The sequence below is a fragment of the Patiria miniata genome, unplaced genomic scaffold (assembly GCF_015706575.1).
Source record: "Patiria miniata isolate m_02_andy unplaced genomic scaffold, ASM1570657v1 HiC_scaffold_9, whole genome shotgun sequence".
NCBI classification, from domain to species: Eukaryota; Metazoa; Echinodermata; class Asteroidea; order Valvatida; family Asterinidae; genus Patiria; species Patiria miniata.
Window position 1 is genome coordinate 3,171,051 of NW_024037076.1, and position 20,985 is coordinate 3,192,035.

General features: G+C 38.8%; 1 protein-coding gene across 3 annotated transcripts; it reads left to right on the forward strand.

Annotated features, from left to right (window-relative positions):
* The first annotated feature begins 1,029 nt into the window (after positions 1-1,029).
* LOC119720219 (E3 ubiquitin-protein ligase LRSAM1-like) lies at positions 1,030-20,522 on the forward strand. 3 transcript variants are annotated; one of them, XM_038189825.1, is made up of 21 exons: positions 1,030-1,278; positions 4,309-4,383; positions 5,704-5,909; positions 6,234-6,287; positions 6,756-6,800; positions 7,845-7,919; positions 8,670-8,823; positions 9,956-10,077; positions 10,837-10,927; positions 11,220-11,377; positions 11,630-11,752; positions 12,593-12,680; positions 13,714-13,765; positions 14,212-14,256; positions 14,716-14,886; positions 15,712-15,874; positions 16,110-16,286; positions 16,618-16,716; positions 17,175-17,306; positions 17,746-17,988; positions 18,207-20,522. In XM_038189825.1, exons 3-21 carry the CDS (start codon positions 5,805-5,807, stop codon positions 18,357-18,359), a joined length of 2,250 nt encoding a protein of 749 aa, XP_038045753.1. In that variant the 5' UTR covers positions 1,030-1,278; positions 4,309-4,383; positions 5,704-5,804; the 3' UTR covers positions 18,360-20,522. The 3 variants fall into 3 exon arrangements, with proteins under 3 accessions (XP_038045753.1, XP_038045754.1, XP_038045752.1); XM_038189826.1 differs by having other exon boundaries at positions 4,336-4,383; XM_038189824.1 differs by lacking the exon at positions 4,309-4,383.
* The last annotated feature ends 463 nt before the right edge of the window (positions 20,523-20,985 follow it).

Genomic DNA, 20,985 nt, shown 5'->3' on the forward strand with positions numbered 1-20,985 from the left:
ATCAATTAGTAGCTTACTTTGTCATTTCCCTTCCAATTAATATCCCCTTTCAACTGCAACCCTTTATTTATTTGTATGCCCATCCAGTTTAAAACTGGTTTCCATTGGGGCCCTGCATACAATACAAATGACTACACACATGTATGAATTCAATGCATTACAAATGCAATACAACCAAATAAAAAAACTTATTGGACATAATGCATAATTGTAAAGTAACTATTATAAATATTGTACAATTATAACAGCTACATGTACAGTGAAACAACATCACTAACAGGCTTTATTATAAGGTGAATTAAGTGAACACAAAGAATTAGACATCTCTTATATCAAGAAAATGATGTACCTATGAAGTGGGAGGGAATTAGAGGTGGGGGATACAGCACCATTGCAACCTGTGGGCTGTGGGCATTTGTTGGGGGGGGGGGGGGGGGGGGGGGGGGTGGGGGGAGGGGGGTTCTTGCCGAGGCCCCCCCCCCCCACTCAATGCCTAACATTAAGAAAAAACAAAGATCGCAAGTGCATTGATCCCCATGTTTAAAACCGGCCTCCACCTCCGTCTAATTTGCACTGATCTTGTGCTTTTGAATGACAAGCAGCATTTCATTCCTTCATGTTTTTTTTCCAGATAGTCCCCAGTGAAATGTTTGAACCATGTCACATACATCACAAAAATGGACCGAATGAGGGCGCACACCTGAAATATCTTATGGGAGGAAGAAAAATATTCTGAAGTCATTTTGCAATTTTTGTGAGTGCCCCCACGCGTGCCCAAACTTCAACCACTTTCTTTGCACTCTATACACAATCATTTCCCATCTAAACTACGTTCTATCATGGTTTTATATGAATATTTGGTTTGTGTTAATGTTTTACTCCACGCTATTATTGACAGAAGTGAAGCGCAAATGGATTTTTTTTTCTTTCATTTGTCTCGTTGAGAGCATCGTAGACGCGAGCTATTCCTCCCCCCCCCCCATGAATTCAGTTGCTATATTTAGCTTTGATAATATGCGCATGCGCATTTTCACAGAAACAACAAGCATTCATTATTCATCCTTATGCATGTCGGATCAGCAGCAGTTGATGAGTGGAGGTTCGGAACGTATGCATTTTTGTTTTTCGTATCAAACAGTAAAATTGGTTTCTTGGGGGCTTGATGTACCTGCCTACTCGAGGAATTAGCGTTGGAAAAGTGAAGTAGTGTGCTGTTTATTAACATCCGCTACCAAGTACATCTGACTGATGAGTGACATCATTGGCTTGCATTGATTGGTGAGTAGCGCATAGCGCCTGCTTGCATAAGCATCAATGGAGGGCCCCCAATGCAATGGAGGAGTAAACGGAAATTGAATTTTCCGTGTTGTGACCTGCCTCCGAATTTTCATCCTTGTAGTACGTTGTAGGGAAAAATTCTGCCAACCGGACACCACTTTTTTCAATTAATTTTCTAGCGCCAAAAGTTACCGCTTTTATGGTTATTCCCTCTTTTATGGTTATTCCCTCCACTTTCCCTCCTCTACTCTCACCCCCTCCTTTCCTTAATTTCTATTTATCAATCAGTCGCTCACTTCGAGATTCGAACCTCGGACGCTTGCTTGATACACGAGTCTCTTAACCGCTAGGCCGCGCACGATCGCTGTTGCAATGATCAATCTTTGGACGTATTTGTAGTATCCATTGAAATAAACTAAATATTCATGAGAAAATAAATATTCATAATGACGTATTGCACTATCATTGGCCGGCTCATGCGACGCCATGGTTATCGATGTCATGCGTATAACGTACCGCTGTTCCAGACACTTCAATCAGTTTTGACCGGCTGCTTCAACTCAGATCTGCACTACATGTGCATGCAAAATGTGCGCCAAAAACACATTTTTACCAATTTTTTTTCGCATGTCCACTCTTTCCTGGATTCCTCTTGGTTGAAATCACAAGGTAAGGTGAAAATTTGGATGTTTGGCGGCAGGTAAGTGGTGTCCGGTTGGCAGAATTTTTCCGCAATGGATATCAACAGAGGGCGCTGTACTCTTTAAGATAGGGCTGAATTATAACATGTATTAAATTCCCACCAAAGTTGTGTAGCACAGTCGGTGCAGTGGTTAAGCAATAGCTCTAGTGAGTGGGATGTCCCGAGTTCGAATCCTGACCCCCGCCACAATTTTAAGTTTTTTTTTTCCCATCCCCAAATAAATAAGAATATTCTTCTTTTCTTATTTTAATATGTCTCAAACATTTTATTGCAGAGTATTACTTTTTCTTTTTCAGATTTGTGGCTCTGGAGGATTTTTTTTAAAGGGAAATAAAGTCCGAAATTATAAAATGGTCTGATTCCCATCTTGTTAATAAAAAAATACAACGATAATATTGGCATGGAGCCAGACTAAAATTTGTCACCGGAAAATATTTAAGTACAAAAAAACAGTAACTGCGCATGTTCAGTGCATATCCGGCAAACTAACGTTTACTGAAGGTTTGCCGTCTCCGGCAAAATATCCACTGCCATTATAAATACACTGTCATCGGTCATGACTCTGTATCACTAGATTAGCACTGTATTATATAGTCGGACTCAGACTCTCACTCAGTATCGTCAGTCCACCTAAAACGACGAGGATATGTTTAGATGCACTCTAATTCAATTTGCGTTGGACAACGTGCGCGCGTTGCAAGCGTTATCTGCATCAATTATGGTGACTCGAGGATATTTATATCGCGGCATCCTAGTCTTTTATCGCGGCATGGGAAATGTCTCTTTTTGCGTTGCCAAAACTCCTTCAAGTGCTAAATGTTATCCAGTTCACCAGGCATTAAGAACTTTCTACTGAGTTGTATAAGAAGGACGATTTAACGATTTAACTTTTAACGATTTTTAATAAATTTTAACGTTTTCCAAAACTTGCAAATTTTCCCTCACCGTGTCTGCTAAAAGGTGCCATCTATATTTTAACATGAAAAGTCATGAGTCATAGTTTAATGTAGACCCGTGAACGTGGCATTGTATACAACGCCATGCTGTTGTGTATTTTTGAACCTAGCGAAATCGATCCGCCTTACATAATTCCGTATGGATGTTGAGTACTCACCTAGAAATCTAAATTTGCCCGTCCGATTGTTCAGGCTGTGTAATTTCGACGAAATTTGCCATCAATAAAGACCCATACGAACGTGTAGAAATTAGATTTTAACCTGACAAGTGACCCTGACAAATGACCTCGAACGAGTACCCGAGTCATTTGCGTGCAAAATTATCGGAGCCCTCTGAGCTACCCGTCTGCTTCCTGTCGCTTGGACAGATTGACGGCTGTTTCATGTCGCAACCCCCGAAAAAAAAACCCCGCAGACGATTGGCTGCTGGGCTCATCTCGTGTACGTGTGCGCCCGCGGGCGGTGCGGTGAGAGAGGAAAGGACTTGAAACTTGTCTAAAATGATGTCTCTTTTAGCTGCGACAGTAAACAGCCGTCGAATCATACGAAACAGGACGGTACAATAAAACGCAATGCGCATGCGTCAGTTGGGAGAAAATGGCAGCTAGAAGGACTTCATGAACCGGGGCCAGAATTTTCCTCAAATTTCGTCAAATGCAAGTTTTGAGGTACAAACAGATTTCAAGACAGCTTCATATGTGAGTACTTATTACATGGGCAAAATAACGTCCATTGTGTGTAACGGAGGGAGTCAGAGGGACAATTTCGCCAGGTTCGAAAATACACAACAGCGTGGCGTAGTTTACAAGCCACGTTCACGGGTCTAAGTTTAAAGGGAATATACATCATTTGCTTTTGCTCTAATTTTCAGAAATGGATGGAATTGGGGGGTTGGAAATATAAAGCAAATATAGTTACACTGACTTTTTGGAGGTTTTGGGTTCGAAAATGCTATAAAAACCAAGAAAAACGATCATTTTCCTGTAGTCTGGTTCCCTGACTCCATATAAGAAGAAACAGAGCAGTTTACATACATTGGGGAATTGTAAGGTCATGGAACCAGTCTAGCTGGCTCGTACCCGTTCAAAGGTTTGTAATCGATTGCAAACAAGTGCAATGGTCAATTGGGGCCAGTATTTGAAAAAAAGCCAGTTGTTTCCAACGCTGATCGGCCGATCAGCGTTGGAAATTGATACAAAAATACCACTTTTCTTGAAAATGACAGAATACCAGGTGCCATAATTTTACAGGATGCTTTAGACTGTCATTTATCAACATCCTATTAAGGTATTTCGCAAAAACTTGGTAGTTTTATTTTTCGATGTTTGCAAATGTTGTATATTCCCTTTAATGGTGCTCTTTCCATGAAAGGTCCACTGTCTGGTTCCCATTCTACAGCTGCAAACACAAAAGGAAGTTGAAGGACGATATTTCCACCGTGAAATCGTAAGAACTTTTATGGGATCAAAATAAGGACAGTGCGTAAAAAAAAAAAAAACCAGCACACCAAGTAAAGTGAATGGCGCCCCCAATCACCAATTAGTAGACTTGTCTCAGAGAGATTGTTCTTTCGGGGGAGGGACAGGGCCTTAAGAAATCATCCTGTAGCCTAGGCAATAATCAACTTGAACTTTATCAGGGAAAATATCAGACTTTATTCAGGGGATGTTTTGTCAAAGTAAAACACTCATTAACTATGAAAAAAAGTTGAGGTCACACCAGCGCAGAATCATTTTGAAAAGAAAGAGTTATAACACAAAAGACAGGACAATTCGGGAAGGTTATTGGGCAATCTCTTTTCCAAATGAGAAATGTGACAAGTACCATGATAATACGGAGTCCCATCTTATTACAGTAGTGGCGGTGGACTCTCACATATTGGGAACAATTGGGGGGGGGGAATATATTTTGACAGCCCCAGCCCGAATTTTGTTTTGGGAAAAATGAGGCCCCCCCCCCCCCGAAAATCATCAATTAGGCCTACTACTACTTGCTAGTAACTAAGTACCTTTTGCCCTTGACTATACACAGACACCTCCATATGATCGTAAATAAAAAATGCCAACAATTTACAATTCCTTACTTACACCTACTAGCCCTATTTTGAAATGCCGTGTGATGGGAAGCAGAATCATTATTTTAGTGTTGGTCTAAGCCACTAGAGCAACTTAGAAGTGTAGTTTTTATGAATAAGAAATGTATCATGGTAGGTGCCACTGGTAGGTGATGATAAAAGCATGATTGCCGCAAAAAGACTAATTTGATAGTTTTCTATTGACATAATGCGCCTATCAATTGTTTCCCCCCCCCCCTTGCCTGCCACACCCCTCGTGCAAAATGTAAGTGACATTCCGGGCTTTCTAGAAATTGCCTTTCCATGTCTAGCTCGCTTCAAATACTTTGGAGTTGGTCTCCAGTGCTATTTTTTTCTGACAAAGTGCATTTTCGTGGATATTTTTCCCTGCTTTGACATAACGAAGCATGTACTGAGCAAACACTTGGATATTTTCAGACCACTCTCATAGGGTTTGTGTTAGGGGTGTGCATTTACAGGTAGTACAGGAACCAGGTACTCTATTGAAAACAATACGGGTCCCCGGGTACCCGTTAAAGAAACCCAAGCCAAAAATTCAAATCTGGGAAGTTGCTGTTCAGATTGTTCATGAAATAAACTGTCCATGAAATAAACAGTGCTGCTAATGTTATTTCAATATTGCCTGTTAAAAGCGATTCCAATATAAAATGATTTGTCTTCCTCTTTCATAGGGCTGTGAACTTGAAGCATTTAGTCAAGTGATCTACGGTGACTTGCAGGGCCTGTGTCAGGCCACAATTTGTCAACAATAGGGACTATTGTCACCACTCCAATGAATCCGGTAAATGGCATTCATGAGATCGATATGCCAAAGTCAAAGTTACTGCACAGACAAAGTGAGAGCGCTAGGAAGAGAATGGAGCACTGCCAATATTTGGTAAGCTACATTAATAGCAGTGAGTCTTATAAAGCACCAAGTTAATACACATAGACACATCAAAATATTCCGCCTGAAAAACAATAAGGTGGGGAGGGCTACAAGTTGACATTTTAGTGACCCATCTGCAATACCACTTTCATTTATCATTTTATGGCTCACTGCTGTCACTTATAATAATGACAAGACAAACTCTGTTGTCTAGTGGAGTGGGGTTCCCATCTATATACTAAGACTACTAATAAGCAATATTGTTTTTTTCATATGCTTATTTGATTATAATTCTCTGAATTATTCATATTTCTCTAATTCTGTGTGTTTTAGGCAACAGAGTCTCCCGAGCCGACATATGACCTGTCCCGTTGTGAGCTGTATGAGGTATGTGGCAAGCATGGACACTAGGGCAATTTGGGAAGGGAAGTAATCAGGCCAAAATATGTCTGTTGTCTCTTGATCAGCAAGCACATAATTTGTGAAACAACAATATGTAGAAAAAAATAACTCATTTATCACACATTTCATCCTCCGGCTTATTTGATATAGTGCTACCTTTACATGTACACGCAGAACTGTTCAATGTACTTTTATTTCAAGGAAATTACCACTTTACTTAATAGACCTTATGCGTTAAGGCGGAGTCAGAGGGCAGTGGTTTTGTATTGCTTGGATAGGTTTTACTGAACTCTGTGTGTATTTGTTGTCACTAAATTAAAATTAATAAAGAACATGTGAGATACCTGCAACGCATATGGTCTAAAAGAAGAATTGACAACATTTTTATTAGATTTAGTTTTGTTTCTAAACACATTTTGTTTGTGTTGCTTTGTATACATAATTGTTCTTCAGGTTCCAAGTGGTACATTCTCAATGTGCAAGGTTTTACGGAAAGAAGTAAGTTATCAACACATGTCCAATTCTATGTACCAAAACCATCAATGCATGAAGAATACAGGCAATTCCCAATTCAGTGCGCCATCAAGAGTTTGCCACGGAGAGTCAATTTTTTAAGTTTACAGTCAACAAAAGCATGGCTTACTTGCCGTGATTTGAAGGAATGTCAGTAGACAACTTGAGGAAATTCTTGACAGATCAAGGCAAAGCATTCTTCCGCCTCACAAAAAACATCATTTTGATAAAAAGAAAAAGATACTTGAATCAAATGCTTAGGAAACTCCTGAGCAGACAAACAAACCATTTTATCGCTCGTATTCTGTAAGTATTTTATGTGTCATTGGTATAGTGCATTATCCTTTTAGTTTAATTTCAGATCACATTAAATTGAGGAAAATGAAGGGAAAAAATATGGGCAAGCTTTAAAATGCAATATTTATTACACCAAATAATTCTCTCAAAATCTGATGGGGAAGGTGATGAAACATCGCAGCCACAGACACAATGTATACCATGGAAACATGAGAATATCTGCTTACCAATACTGGATCCTTGTGTTTGCGTATTGCAGGCTCCCCTTTTTAGAATGTCAGTAATTTATTAAACATATCATTACTAAATGATTGATTAACCCTAACCTAGGCCCTCTGGCTAGAATGCAACCTCAATCCTGCAAAGTCCTCCAATTGCCATCCTCCAAAATCATCTGTTATTTCTTGAATTTAGTCTGTTGGAGTCAGTCCTCCAAAATCCTCTGCCAATTACTGTTTTGAGGCAGTGCGAATGGTGTTTAGAAGCAGTGCGGGTGAAATACGAGAAAAACACTGGGCTGATTTATGCATGGCTGAACATAACCAATGCAGGATATGGCCTACTGGCTTGACATAATGCATCCACAACAAAAAAGCGATACATCTTTGCCATTCATCCTCAATCCTCTAAAATCATCCAAACCGGCAGGAGGATTTTGGAGGATTGAGGAGGGTTAGGGTTAAGTTTCATAAAGCTTTCATTAATGTCACTTTCTTATCTTCTCAATTTCAGGCTCTGATTTTGAGTGATAATCTCTTGTCGTCACTATCAGGAGGCGGCAATATTAAAGATTTAGCAATGCTACGGGTAAGCACAGCTTATCTTACCAGATTTGAATTTCAGTTTTAGCAATGAAGTTGCAAAACTGCAGTCCAAGAGAGTATGTGGAAAAGTCATCTTTGTATTTTGTGTAGAATTCAGTACAGTTCAAACAAATCTTCTTAATTGTATGTTTACTTTTTTCATTGGCATACATGTAAAAGGTACATTTTGTACAGCTGTTGGAACATTAACAGTCTGAAGTTACGTTAAGAATGAGGAAGACCAATCATCAATTGGTTTCAAGTTGTACACATTTCAATCAATGAATTTATTTATTTATATCTAAGGAGTGATGTTTACACGTTTAAAATTTTAAACGAAAAAAAATCTAAATCCATTTACAAATTTTCCAAAATATTTAAACAAAACCCGAAGTACAAAAAGGGACCTACATTCACACAATCTTTCTTTGAGTTAAACAAAATTATATAGCACAAAAAGTTGATGATGTTTTCAAATTTGTTCAATTTCCAAAACTTTAGAAGCACCACAGTGCTTGATTTCATTTGGGGTACATGTAGTTAAGTTTTTACTTTCTCAATGACTGCCTGCTATTTTTTTTTTCATTGGTTGTTGATTTGTCGTGTCAATCACGCCAGTCTACAGACATAATGGGCAGGCGTCAGCATTTGTGAAATGGCTAAACGTTTAAACGGTATTTTAAATATTTGTTAAACATTACAGTTAAACGCCAAGTCATACCCATATTGCTGTCATTGTTTGTTCATTGTTTAGGTGCTGGATTTACACAGCAATAAGTTATCAGAGATACCCGATGCACTGACAGGTATCAGTGGATTGCAAGTCTTAAATCTGGACAACAATCAACTCAAGAAGCTTCCTCGTGATACGGGCAAACTACAGGCTCTGCAGACACTCACTATCAAAGGTACTGGCTAATGAAAAGCTAAATGTTACATAATGTCAGGCGTTCTGGCAAAATCAGGCACATCTGACTGAGAAGAGTTTGAAATGAGTTTGTGGGTTTGAGCAAGAGAATAAAATTTGTCTTTCTGTTTGTTGCACTTCAAGTTTTTGACTGTTTAAAGCTCACATTTATCGATATGTAAAAAAAGTAAAATACTGAGAAAGGGCACTCTAAAGTTTCAAGTTTTGTATTCGTGGAAATGAAAGATGACAATTTTTTTCTTTGAAAAGACCTTATTCCACAATTTCTATACTGTTTTGTAGATTACAAATATCAGTAAATCTGAAAATCAAAATAAATGCACCCAATTCGGTGTTTGCATGTTTTTCCACTACGGCCATACAGATCCTTCTCATTTTGCCAGAATGCCTCACATAATGTGCACACATTGCCCAAAGTGAAGCATATTGGGAAACTATAGACATCTGTAGGTACAGTAGCAAAGGACATTAACAGAAAGTACAGCATTGCAGACATTTGTTATACTTTACACAGATTTAAAGCCTCCTACTGATGGAACTGTCGCTAACTGTCAACAAATCAACCCGATTCCTGTAGCTTTTGTTTAGGCTGGTCACCAACTGCCAGAATCCCTATGGATTAAACAACATAACTGTCAAAACCTGTCGAAGGGGTTGGATAGATTGGGTGTCCTTGCATATTGCTACAACGTTTACAGTAATTCTATGGACCTTATTTGTAGCAGCCATTGCCCTCACATAAAGCGCAATGTTTTTGTATTGCTAAGATATGCACAGGTGTACCTGGTGTGCCTTTATTGTTACTGAATTAAATCAATCATTGCAGACACTCACCAGTACTTTAACCCACCATATATACTGTCAGTCAAGGCACGGTATCTTCATTCATTTAACCAAATTGCCACAACCAGTCAATTGTACCATTATGAGGCCAATGTACTAAACTGTTAAAACCAGTCCCTTGATAGATTTTGACAGCTAGGGTACCACTCACCATGTTGTCACTGAGAGAGGGAGGGTTAATCTTTGGTCTTAATTTTCCTACCGGTAGTATCTGTTGATGATGAATAGCAATCTTACTACTGTTACATGTTTAATCCCTGCCGAAACAGGAAACCAAGTGAAAGAACTACCAGGGACTATTTGTCTGATGAAATCTTTGAGAACGTTGGATATTTCGGACAATAAGATCAAGGACTTGCCTTCTAAACTTTGCTACATCAGGACACTTGAGGTGAGAAATTTATGTTCACAGATGTTTAGTTATTAAGTTGTAGGTTTGTGTTGAGTCACATCAAACACAAGTAGGCACTGTTGTTTAGGAAGGTTTGGAAAATAGTATGCCTTGCATCCCCTTTAGCTAGCTATGTAAAGTATTTTCCATGTGCTGTTTAATGTAGGGTTGTGCATTTACAGGTTGTACAGAAACTGGGTACCTGATTGAAAAAAACCACGGGTATCCAGGTACCTGTTTAAAGAATCTCAACCCCGGAATTCAGATCTCAGAAATTGGTGTTCAGATGTTTCATAAAGGTCTGCACAATAATACTACCACATCAGTGCATCGATGCAGCAAGATACAGGCGTGTACAGTGAGCTTTATAGCTTTCTTGTTAAAACGGCAACTTTTGCAAGCATTATAAACGTGAAATATGTTGTTTTTTCACATAGACTGGTTTTCATTTCGAAAATTCCCAACAAATGGCATTAAAAATATTTCCTTTTCATTATCTGAAGAGTAACTAAATAATTTGTAAAGGCGGTTGTGGGTACCAGATCCCATAATCTGGAACCAGTTCCTGACATTAGCAGTCGGGTACCCGGTTCTGATGCACAGCCCTAGTTTAATGTTCTTGTATTTGTCTCCTTTTATGATAACACCCACCCATATATTTTTTCACTTGATCAGCCAAAAGCCTGTCTTGTCGTGTTATTTACTATATCATTAAAAAAACAGAAGTTTATGGTTTTGTTTCTTGTGTTTTGTCTACAGACTTTGAGTCTAGATGCCAAAAACATGAGACATCCAATAGCGAGTATCTGCATGCAGGGAACTGAAGCAATTATGAAGTCACTTTGTGCAGGTAACAATTGTTGTCCTAGAGATTCTGAAACAACTCTAGGCAAATGTTCCTGGGAAATCCTAGAAAATTTATCCTAATAAGCATCTGTACTTATGACATACACTTTGTTTACACGTGTGCTTTTTAAGGTACCTGTGGGGAGATAACAGTTTTGTAGCCCCATAGAAAAAGCGCACGTAAACTAAGCGTGATGTCATCAGTTCAGAAGCATACGGATGTATACTGGATTTATGTAATCACCCTGAGACAAACTAATGTCCCTAATCAGCTTTGGGTATATAACTTCTTTCAGAGTGTGGCACTGATTATAGCCCACCATCGCAACATGTTCTGAATGTGCTGGACCCTCCTAAAGTCTCCCCCTCTGAAGACAAGCCATCATCGCTTCGAAGTCTTGAAGAAGAAGAAGCCAACTTGAGTAATAGTATCATGCAGTATGAGAAAATCCAGGTAAAGAAATTGGCAAGTAGCCTAACACATGTACATTCTGTGAAGTTGACAACATGTTTAATTCCTTAGCTCTTTTGGTCAAGCCCTTCGCAGGAATTGGTTTTGTGGCATTATTTTGCTCATTGGTTTTGTGGCATTATTTTGCTCATTTTCAAGTTTAGATTCATCAAAAGAATCCATTGACCATTGTTGTCAAATCTTTAACTGTATGTTTTTTATACATAAATTTTGTTATTTTTTTTATCCATTCAGGAGAGTAAAAGATTGGAGAGGATGAGACTGGAAAGAGAACTTGAAGAAATGGAGAGAGAGCAAGCGCAACTGGTGACTCAGACGGACAAACGACACTTGGGATTGCTCAAGGCCCTCGAAAAGGTAACCATTCTCAACCTCTGTTTCATCGGCGTCAAATTTTCTTTAGTGATGCCTGACCAAAAGTTGAAACTAACCACCAAAAACTGTTGTTGTTCAATGTTCAGTTTTGCCCTTCCCAGACGTATAAACACTGTATACTCAGTGTGTTACCTTCCGTAGGAAAGTTGGAAAAAATCACTCGGGTGGGACTCGAACCCACGACCTCCTGCTTTCTAATGCAGACATATTACCACTCAACCTCCAAGCTTCCCAGATGGGTTGGCTGGTTCAAATTGGATGTAGCAGCAGGTACCACAATGAAACTATTCATCTGATGGAAATTGCGTCGGGTCGATGTAAATCAATATTAAGTTCTGCTCTTCACCGACGTATAAATATTGTATACTCAGTGTGTTGCCCCCAAGTGAAAGTTGCAAAAATCATTGTTACAAGACAGAAAACCACATTGTTTGATAGGCAGTGATTTTAGAAGGTGGTCACTGAATGCTGAAAATATATAGTCATTGCTTCAGCTGGAATTGCAGCCTCATTTTTATTATCAAATAGATTATTTCAGATATTTTAATGTGATACAAATCTGGACCCAGTTTCATGACTCTGCTTATCATTAGCGAAATATCCTGTTTACTGTAGCAGAAAATTCCTTGCTTATAGTGAGAGCATTTTATGGGTTAGTGAGGAATTCTGGCTTAACGGAGGATTCTTTGCTTACTGGATAAGAGCAGAATGTTCTGCTAGCGCTGTTAGCACAATATGGTGAGCATAAGCGCGGAATTCTGTGGTTAGCAACACCATGAAATTGGGCCCTGGTCTAATTTTTAACCTGTCAATTTTCTGCAGGAGCAAGCTGACTTGGATTCAGGCATTAAAACGCTGCAAGAGAGAAGTGACATAGAGAAACAAAACTTGCTCTCTGTGCTACATGATGGTATGAAGCCCATTGGATTGACATGCATTGTCATAAACACTGACACCATTGTAGTATCTAATAAAGGCCTTTTTACACTAGACAAATCTCAGGGGTTGCAGCAGGGTTGAAAATATGCAGCATTTCACACTTGAAAATTTTCAACTTTGCGTCAACCCTGAGATTGATTTTGCCCCTGGTTGAACTCAATCCTGCTCCAGACCAGGGTTTTGATTATCATTGGGGTTGAAACTCTCGCCAGGGTTCAAAACAGTAGTAACTGAGTCAAATAAGCTAATTTTGCATGTAACAAGTGTGAATGATTCAGGGTTGGACGCGGGGTTGAAAAGAGGCACTAGTCTGAAAAGGCTAAAAGTGACATGCTCTTGGTTAAATAAAAACTGAATTGGAATTTCTTTGCTTATAGGAACAATTGACTCATGCTTGATGAATGGTTCTCCAGAGCTACCAAAGAATGTCTTCTTGACAGAATTTGTGTGGGGCATGAAAATAGTTTATGAAATATCCTCTTTACAGCAAAAGGGTCTATGATATGTTAGCAGATTTGACAATTAATTATGCAAAACAAGATTGCGTCTTGACCTTAAGATTCTGACCATTCAGCGGGCGCCTTCTATCGGGTCCCGCGGTAACTTGGTTTTGTTTTACAAAAACATGGCTGCTGAATTTACCAATCAACAGCTTTGTCCACATTTCTGAACGAAATGATGTCACAATTTCTAAGTCGACTCAGATTAGTTAGCGCGCTGGGTCGCACAAATTTTGCTTTGCTCACATGTATCATGCATTGGTTATGTAGAGGGCTCCGTTGAACAGCGGATGATACTCAGGCATGCATTTTTAAGGAAAATATAAAAAAGTAAAGAGCAGAAATAATATCCTGATCCCAGTTATCATTGTGGATACACAAAAGCCATTGAAAACGGGATAGTTTATCTGAAAGGCATAGTTCTTTTTTATTGTCAAAAGTTAATTTGGATGAATCTGCAACAAATTTGTTTATGAACAATATTTGTGTATTTTTCTTTGATAGTTGAAAGACAGTCTACTGATCTTGTTCACCAACTTTTGGAGATGAATGAGAAGTAAGGAAATTATGTTTAAGACCTACAATAACATATGAGTTAAATTTTGTTTTCTTCTGTGAATATTTGCTAATTAATATCAACTGCAAGACTGTTTTGAATTGATTGAGTAATTAGGAAGAAAGTACATTTATTGCTAGCAGTAACATTAAGTTACATCTGAAGGGCCCTCAGTGGTTAAGTGTGATTTAATGGCAGGCACATTTTCTTTAGTTACAACACTTTGTCTTAGGTTGTGAAGCAACGCTTATAAGATGACTTTGTTTTTATTCCCACAAATTATTAGGAAAAAATGACATTTTGACTGCCACAAGTAAATGAAGGACATGACCTTGATACCATGTAACTATTTTATTTCTGCTATACCGTGTTATTTTGTGTAACTATATTATTTCTGCTGATTAAAATTAACCAAGTTCAACATTGTGGAATTATTTTTCTCACAGAGCGCGGAAGAAAGAAGCTCTTTTGGATCAATTGGAGAAGGAAAGGTAATGTCCGCTTCGATGTATGTGGTGGATGGACTTTATATCACCAGACTTGCAGAAGATTGAGTCATGAGAGTATAAGAACAAGATGTGCTTGCTAAGCTAAGCTCAAAATATTCACATGAGTCGTAGAAAGACGATAACAACATTTATCTTGTTAAGGTTTGAAAACCAAAGAAATGCAGATTTTCTGAGTGGCCGTTTTTGCCAGATATTGATAATCACTGGGTGTGAAATCTCAGCTTTAAAGTTGATTTCAGCTTTTTTTTTTTTTGGATTTCAGCTTTTTCCCCTCACTTGCTGTGTACAAAATTATAGGAGATTTCCAAAGTTCAGCTTTTTTACACCTTTTTCAAGTGTTTTCGGCTCTTTTTATCAGTGGTCTCTCACACCCCTGTTAAATCAGCAACGATGATAAACTTATTTGACTGGGATATCTGATTGTTCTTCTGTCACATCTAGGATGGAGTTAGATGCCACATTCCTTGTGGTCTCTGAGGAACATGACCTCTTACGAGAGAAAGACATCTTGAAGTTTATGCAAGTCATCATGAAGGAGAACTTTGAGTTGGATCAGCTGAGAAACAGATATGATAAACACAAGGAGAACATTAGAAAGGAAGCAGAAGACAGGTAATGAAATGACTAGCATCAGTAAATAGACCTTCTATAGACCCTTGGCATGGCAGCAATCGTGGAGGTGACAGCGTTTGTTCCACAGGGATAAAGCCTGACTAAATATCTTGTGTGTTCGTTGTTACTGAATACATTTATCTAAGCCTAACAATTGCTGCTTAATGCAAAGGGTCTATGCTACAATTCTATGAAAGCAAGGTCTTACGAAGTATCAGCGTGATAGTTAACAATTGTTGACTGCTGTGATGTGGGATATGCCCAGGGGCGTATAGTTCTCCTCGGGTACTTTACGCCCCGAGAGGTTATAAACAACATATCCCACATTATATCCCACATCCAAGAAGTCAACAATGGTTTTGTTATAGAGATAAACAGTTGGTAACATACTGTGTGAGAATTAAATGAAATCACTGCGATGTAACCTTTGATAACTTCAGGATTTCCTGCCAAACACGAGACTGATGAGCACATGGGCAGGTTCTGTACACGCGGCTATGCGCACAGTTTATAGGTATATGCAGTATTACGGACTACACATGTGACCGTCCTAAACCAATGAAATTCAGGTATTCATGGACACGATATAACAAATATGATGTGCATCTTGTCTCTGATTGTTTTACCAACATAAGTGCCATTATTTTTACAAGTTGCCAACAGGGAACTATTGTGCATCTTTTTTTTTTGACAATTCTATGTCTGATGACATTGTAGTTGAGTTCTTGAGTGTGCCACAGACTTTGGGTAAAAGAAGTGAATGAAGTAGCAATCACACAAAAAGACAATGTGATAACGTTCTCAATCTTTCATTTATTTGACCAGTGAAAATGTTGCATTTAATCAGCTGAGCTCACAGCTTCACGCTAAGCAGCTAAACAACGATGCTATCGTAGCCAACCTGATGAAAGCTGAAGAATTCCAACGAGAAGCATTTGAGATGTTGCTGCTTAGCAAGGATGCTAAGCATAAGCGACTGACTGAGGAGGTAGGTATCTAGAACAGGCTGGCTTCAAATACTAATGTTGCCGACTTCAGTCTCCTGACCAAGGGCAGAGCATACTGTCTGAAACGTTGACTTTCCCCAGAACCTCACAATCTCACAAGTTCACAAAAGAGATTTGTCACATGGTGCTACTGTAAACCTTTATCATATTGCTACCTTCATCATGCAATTGCATCAAATCTTATCAAACTCGCTGTCCTAACTTCTTTCTTTGTAGATCTACATGCTGCAACAGCAACTTGCTGAGGTGACTATGGCTGAGCTAGAGAAACAGTCTGTCAAGGCTGAGTCAACTAACATTGCTCTGGAGCAGAAGAGAGAGGATCTGGCTGCCTTGCTGAAACAGCTCATGATTGAGAGAGAAGATCGAGAAGAAGAACTCAAAAAAAGACTTGTGAGTCACAGGCTCAGTTTGATAGGGCACACCGGGGGTCAGTTACAAATGAATGATTTAGGAACAGTTCATGGTTGGCACTTAAATCAGCTGCAAGCTCCGTTAGTCAGTTAGAGGCTCTCTTTATGGTTCTGAGTAAGTTGTGACATCGGAATCTTTATGATTCAAAATTCAAAGATAAGTTGATCGGCAGCCGGGAAAAGCTACCGAAAAACGTCCGATTCCTTCTACAATGGGTCTACTATGCATGATGTGTTTGGTGAACAGTTCCAGTAGTTTAAAGAAATGTAATTGTTCATTTATAACATGAAAGTTGAATTTGCGTCCATAGCTGGAGATGGAACAGAGACGTGAGGATGATGTCCAGGACTATTGGCTGATCCAATTCCAGAGACTGATGGATCGTAAGCCACAATCACTTATTGATCAGGTAGGTGAGATCAATAATTTGCTAATTTTAGAGGCAAATATACAACAGAGTAAAATCAATCATAATTCAGTTAGGTCAGTAATATAATTCTAGAGTGTAGCAACTTTTAAATGCCATCAAATTTCAATTAGGCTTTGTAGTTTCCTCAGTAGATTGAAAATGCAAGCTTTGTGGTCTAGAAGATGAATTGTGTAATTGTAAGTGACTTCATGGAGAGATACTTGTAGTTGGCTAGTCAGTCGCTACAGGCAACAACCAATTGTATCTTGTGGTCACCTTCTGGAGTACACATAGTGTAGCTTTCCTGGAGCTATCTCCAAAGACATTAGCCTTCAGATCCAGCAGCTTGCTACCACTTTGGAAGAGCTGCTTCCACCATTCCATCTACAGATTGATGGAGGGTAACAAGTGATGAGTCGAAGTTTGAATATTTAAAATATTATTTGTTGTCCTCTTAGGAAAACAACTTGGAGTTTTCAGTCTTGGAAATCTTGAACAGGTCAGGAGCTGATGATTACATTCCCATGTTTGCTCGACATCGAGTTACCATAGAAACCATGCTACAATTGACAGACAACGACTTGAAAGAGGTAATGCACTTATTATACTTTAACCCTAACGCTCCTGAATCCTTCTCAAGCCTCCTTAATCCTCCAGGCGAGTTTGGAGGAGCTTGGAGGATTGAGACTAAATGGCAAAAATGTGTTGGTCAGGTTTGAAGGATATAATGTAGTGTAGAATTTGTAGGCTGTTCCCACCATTATGTTCAGCCATGCATAATTGAGCCCTGCATTATGCTCAATAAATATTTACCGGATTGGAAATATTTTCTCGTTGTTGGAAAGCTAATGAACTAGACTCTCTAAATATATGTTAGTGTTTGCGATATATTTTATGAAAGCTGTAAAAAAGAGAGCGCTTGGAAGGTTCAAATTTTTTTGAACACCCTGTATCTTGAGCAAACAGCACCTGAAAATAGTGCTGACTACAACATATTGACATCCAGCTCTCATCTCTTGTTACTTGCAGATTGGTGTTCATGAAGTTGGCTTACGTCGTTCTATTTTATCAAACATTGCTAACTTCACCAAAGAGAGGGATAATGCGTCACTTAAAGCCAAGGAAATGGAGTCTCATGTTGATGTTCCCAGAAGAGATCCAACAGCGCCCTCTATTGATGAAGCTGGTGCAAGCGCAGTCGCAGGTGCAGCCCTTGTGAAGGAAGTCACTGTTCGGGTCAATGCTGAATGCGTTATCTGTATGGAGAATAACGTAAGTCCTTGTCATTTGACGTAGTAAATTTCTTGACCAATTAAAGTTCCTATATTTTATTCAGACACATTATCGTACGATATGTCAAGGTGTGGATTAAGTGGCTTGAGAGCCACCCACTCTAGGCTTCTGGGTGTTTGATAATTGGATTGTTAAGGGAGTAAATGTAATTGCAACTAGTTTCATAATTGGAATGTTCTTGTCTCTGTTTCCGATAGTCGGATGTTCTCTTCCTGAACTGTGGCCATGTCTGTTGCTGTGGTACATGCTCTGGAAGTTTACGGCTGTGCCCACTGTGTAGGAGCGACATTCACACCAAGATCAATATGCAGAAATCAAGTCAGTCGGTGATTGGTGGATGTGTAGACTAGCCCGGTAGGCAGATGAGTACAAAGGTATGGAGAGTTGTTGGTGTTTGTAAAGTGAAGAGGCAGGTTTTGCTTGTAGTATGGTGTCCAGGGTATGATGCATGAAGGAGTGTCAAGGATCCTTGTTGATCTTCATCTTGTACATGTTGGGCGTGATGGGTGGATCTGTACAACTGGTTGATAGCGCCGCCATCAGTTGATAACCTCTACTTTCTACTTCACAGCTCTGGAGGATTGTTTAGAAAAAGGGAAACAACTTCTGATTTTCTACAGGAAATGGACTGATCGCGCAAGTGCATCTCTGCACAATGGAGTAATCGCGCAAAGATACGCAGATCCACTGATTATGCCCAACACAGAATCTGTCCATACACTCCATACATTGTATTAAATTGTACATAATTCAAACCCACCTCATGTACAGTTTTCTTTTTCAAGATGAGTTTGTATTCTATTCTCCAGTCTAGCATGTCTCAAGAAAATTGATTTTTTAACATTGACAGTGATGAACCCGTCTATGCACCTATCGCTAGTTTTACGGATGTACGGTTATAACAATTGTATGATGCAAAAACAAAAAGTTACATTATCAGTTTTGAGTTGCTGAAAAGTCCCATGTTGACAGCCGCTGCAATGTCAAACATACATTTTGATCACATGGTTTTACTACATGGCCAAGGTCCTTCTTTGGGCCCCGAGTAATCCAAGTGCCGACGCACAGTAGAATAACCACAGTGGAATGTTAACAATCACTGAGGCCCCCCAAAAAGGCTCTATTTTCTGATATGGAGCTTGCCCCAAAGGTGTTTCGGCGACCCTTTTTTTTGTTCCCCTACTTTATTTTTCGTCAGTGCACAGAAGTCAGAACAAAGTTGTCAGCTGATATTGCAGATGACGCTTAGATCCCTTTAAACTCTGAAAATATCCTTCAGGTTGTAGCTTGAGGTGACATCAGTAAAGGCCACAAGGCTTGAGAATTCTGCGCCCACTTACGATCTCGACCGACATGAATATTCTTTGAAAAATTTAGATAACAAGAAAAACATCACTTTAGTCTGCCCCCTTACATATTGAGCTAATTAAAAAGCATTTACAGGTTCCAGATGCACGACCATCTGGCTTCCAGACACACAATTACAAAATTACAACAACGTCTGCAAAAGTTGCCTGACTAATTTAAGTGCAAAAACCATATGGGAGACAAGAGAGGCCACATAAAGCTTATACTCGATCTTAACCCCATCTAAAACATGTTAAAATAGTGCAACTTTTTAATTTTGCAGACACACATTGCTATGGCGATGCGTGCAGAGACCAGAAACCAGATACTTTTTCTGGGGGGGGGGGGGGGGGCTAAACTTTTTACAATAGTAAGTCCAATGCAAACTCTAATTTGGATGTTTTACATCACACAACAAATCTTCAACATCACACACCAAATGCTTATTGTTTATTGTCATTGAACCAAATTCTTTCAAAAATCCATGATGTTGCTGTGATTATCTATTACTTTTAAAAAGAAAAAACTTGTTAAGTTTAATAATAATTGGACAGCTATAGAGAATATATCATCTAGATCGTCTGTAATGGCCATGGTAAACTTGACATGTATCTGAATAACCTCCTACAGGGTTCCTTTTTTTTGTTTTCTTAAAACCAAAAAGATTTTAAAAGTTTACAATTGAGATTAATATCTTCATGTAAGGTGTTTATTGTTATATGATGGTAAAAGGTATAAAGCTATATTGGCTACTTCTATAGGCATTTTACTATGCCAGACAGTTTTATTATTTTACGGAAAGTCTTGATCTTAATTTCTTGATCTTAAATGATCTTTTGTAAACGTCTTTATCTCAATTTTGTGACTTTTGTCAGGTAACATTAACAAGTAAATTGAGTCATAAAAGGAAAACACCCAATATAACTTTAATCAGTGTTTATCATGGGTAAACTTCAACCAAATTAAAAGATAAACTACCGTCAACTTCTTTTGAAATAAGAATGTAGTAGAAAATAATATATCACTGAAAATATATCAGTGATTGCATGCAGTGTACATATACAGTACTGTAATTAGAAATGTCTTTATACTGTATCAGCTTCCAATTGTATAGGCCTTGTAACAATGAATAAAGTATTTTGGGCTATCAGCCTGAGGGTTTGGTAAGTATCAAATCAGGGCACAAAAGATTGCTGTGCGCATGTACAAGGTATACCGGCCTTAGGGTGCATGGTAACAAGCATTTTGATGGACATTTTGAAAAAAAGGGTGATAACCAAAAAGCTGCCACCATTGCAATGCTATCACATATTTTCCAACTCTGGAGGTGTATACCTTGCCAAAAATTACTAAGACGATTATTCCCCTCATTTGATACCGGTGGCCATAATTTTGGACCGAGGCTGATGGCCTATTTATTTTAAAGCATGATAGTTTCATCATTTGCCTCATGTTCTACTTGCTCACCAAAGTCAGTCAACAACTTGAGGCAGAATATACTTGTACATGTAATAAGAAGTGCCTTTCTCACAATAACCATAGAATGTTGAATTTAATCTTTTGAAAGAGTGAAATAGATTGCTTTCATGTAAAGGGTAGGGGTGTAGAATAAGCCAGTTTGGTATTTCA

What these genes read in the sequence shown, in the direction of transcription:
- LOC119720219 (XM_038189825.1), top strand. Translation starts at nt 5,805, where the DNA reads ATGAATCCGGTAAATGGCATTCATGAGATCGATATGCCAAAGTCAAAG. An exon ending in GCAGACACTCACTATCAAAG is followed by an intron (nt 8,824 to 9,955) that starts GTACTGGCTAAT and finishes CTGCCGAAACAG; the next exon opens with GAAACCAAGTGAAAGAACTA. An exon ending in GCTCTCTGTGCTACATGATG is followed by an intron (nt 12,681 to 13,713) that starts GTATGAAGCCCA and finishes TTTCTTTGATAG; the next exon opens with TTGAAAGACAGTCTACTGAT.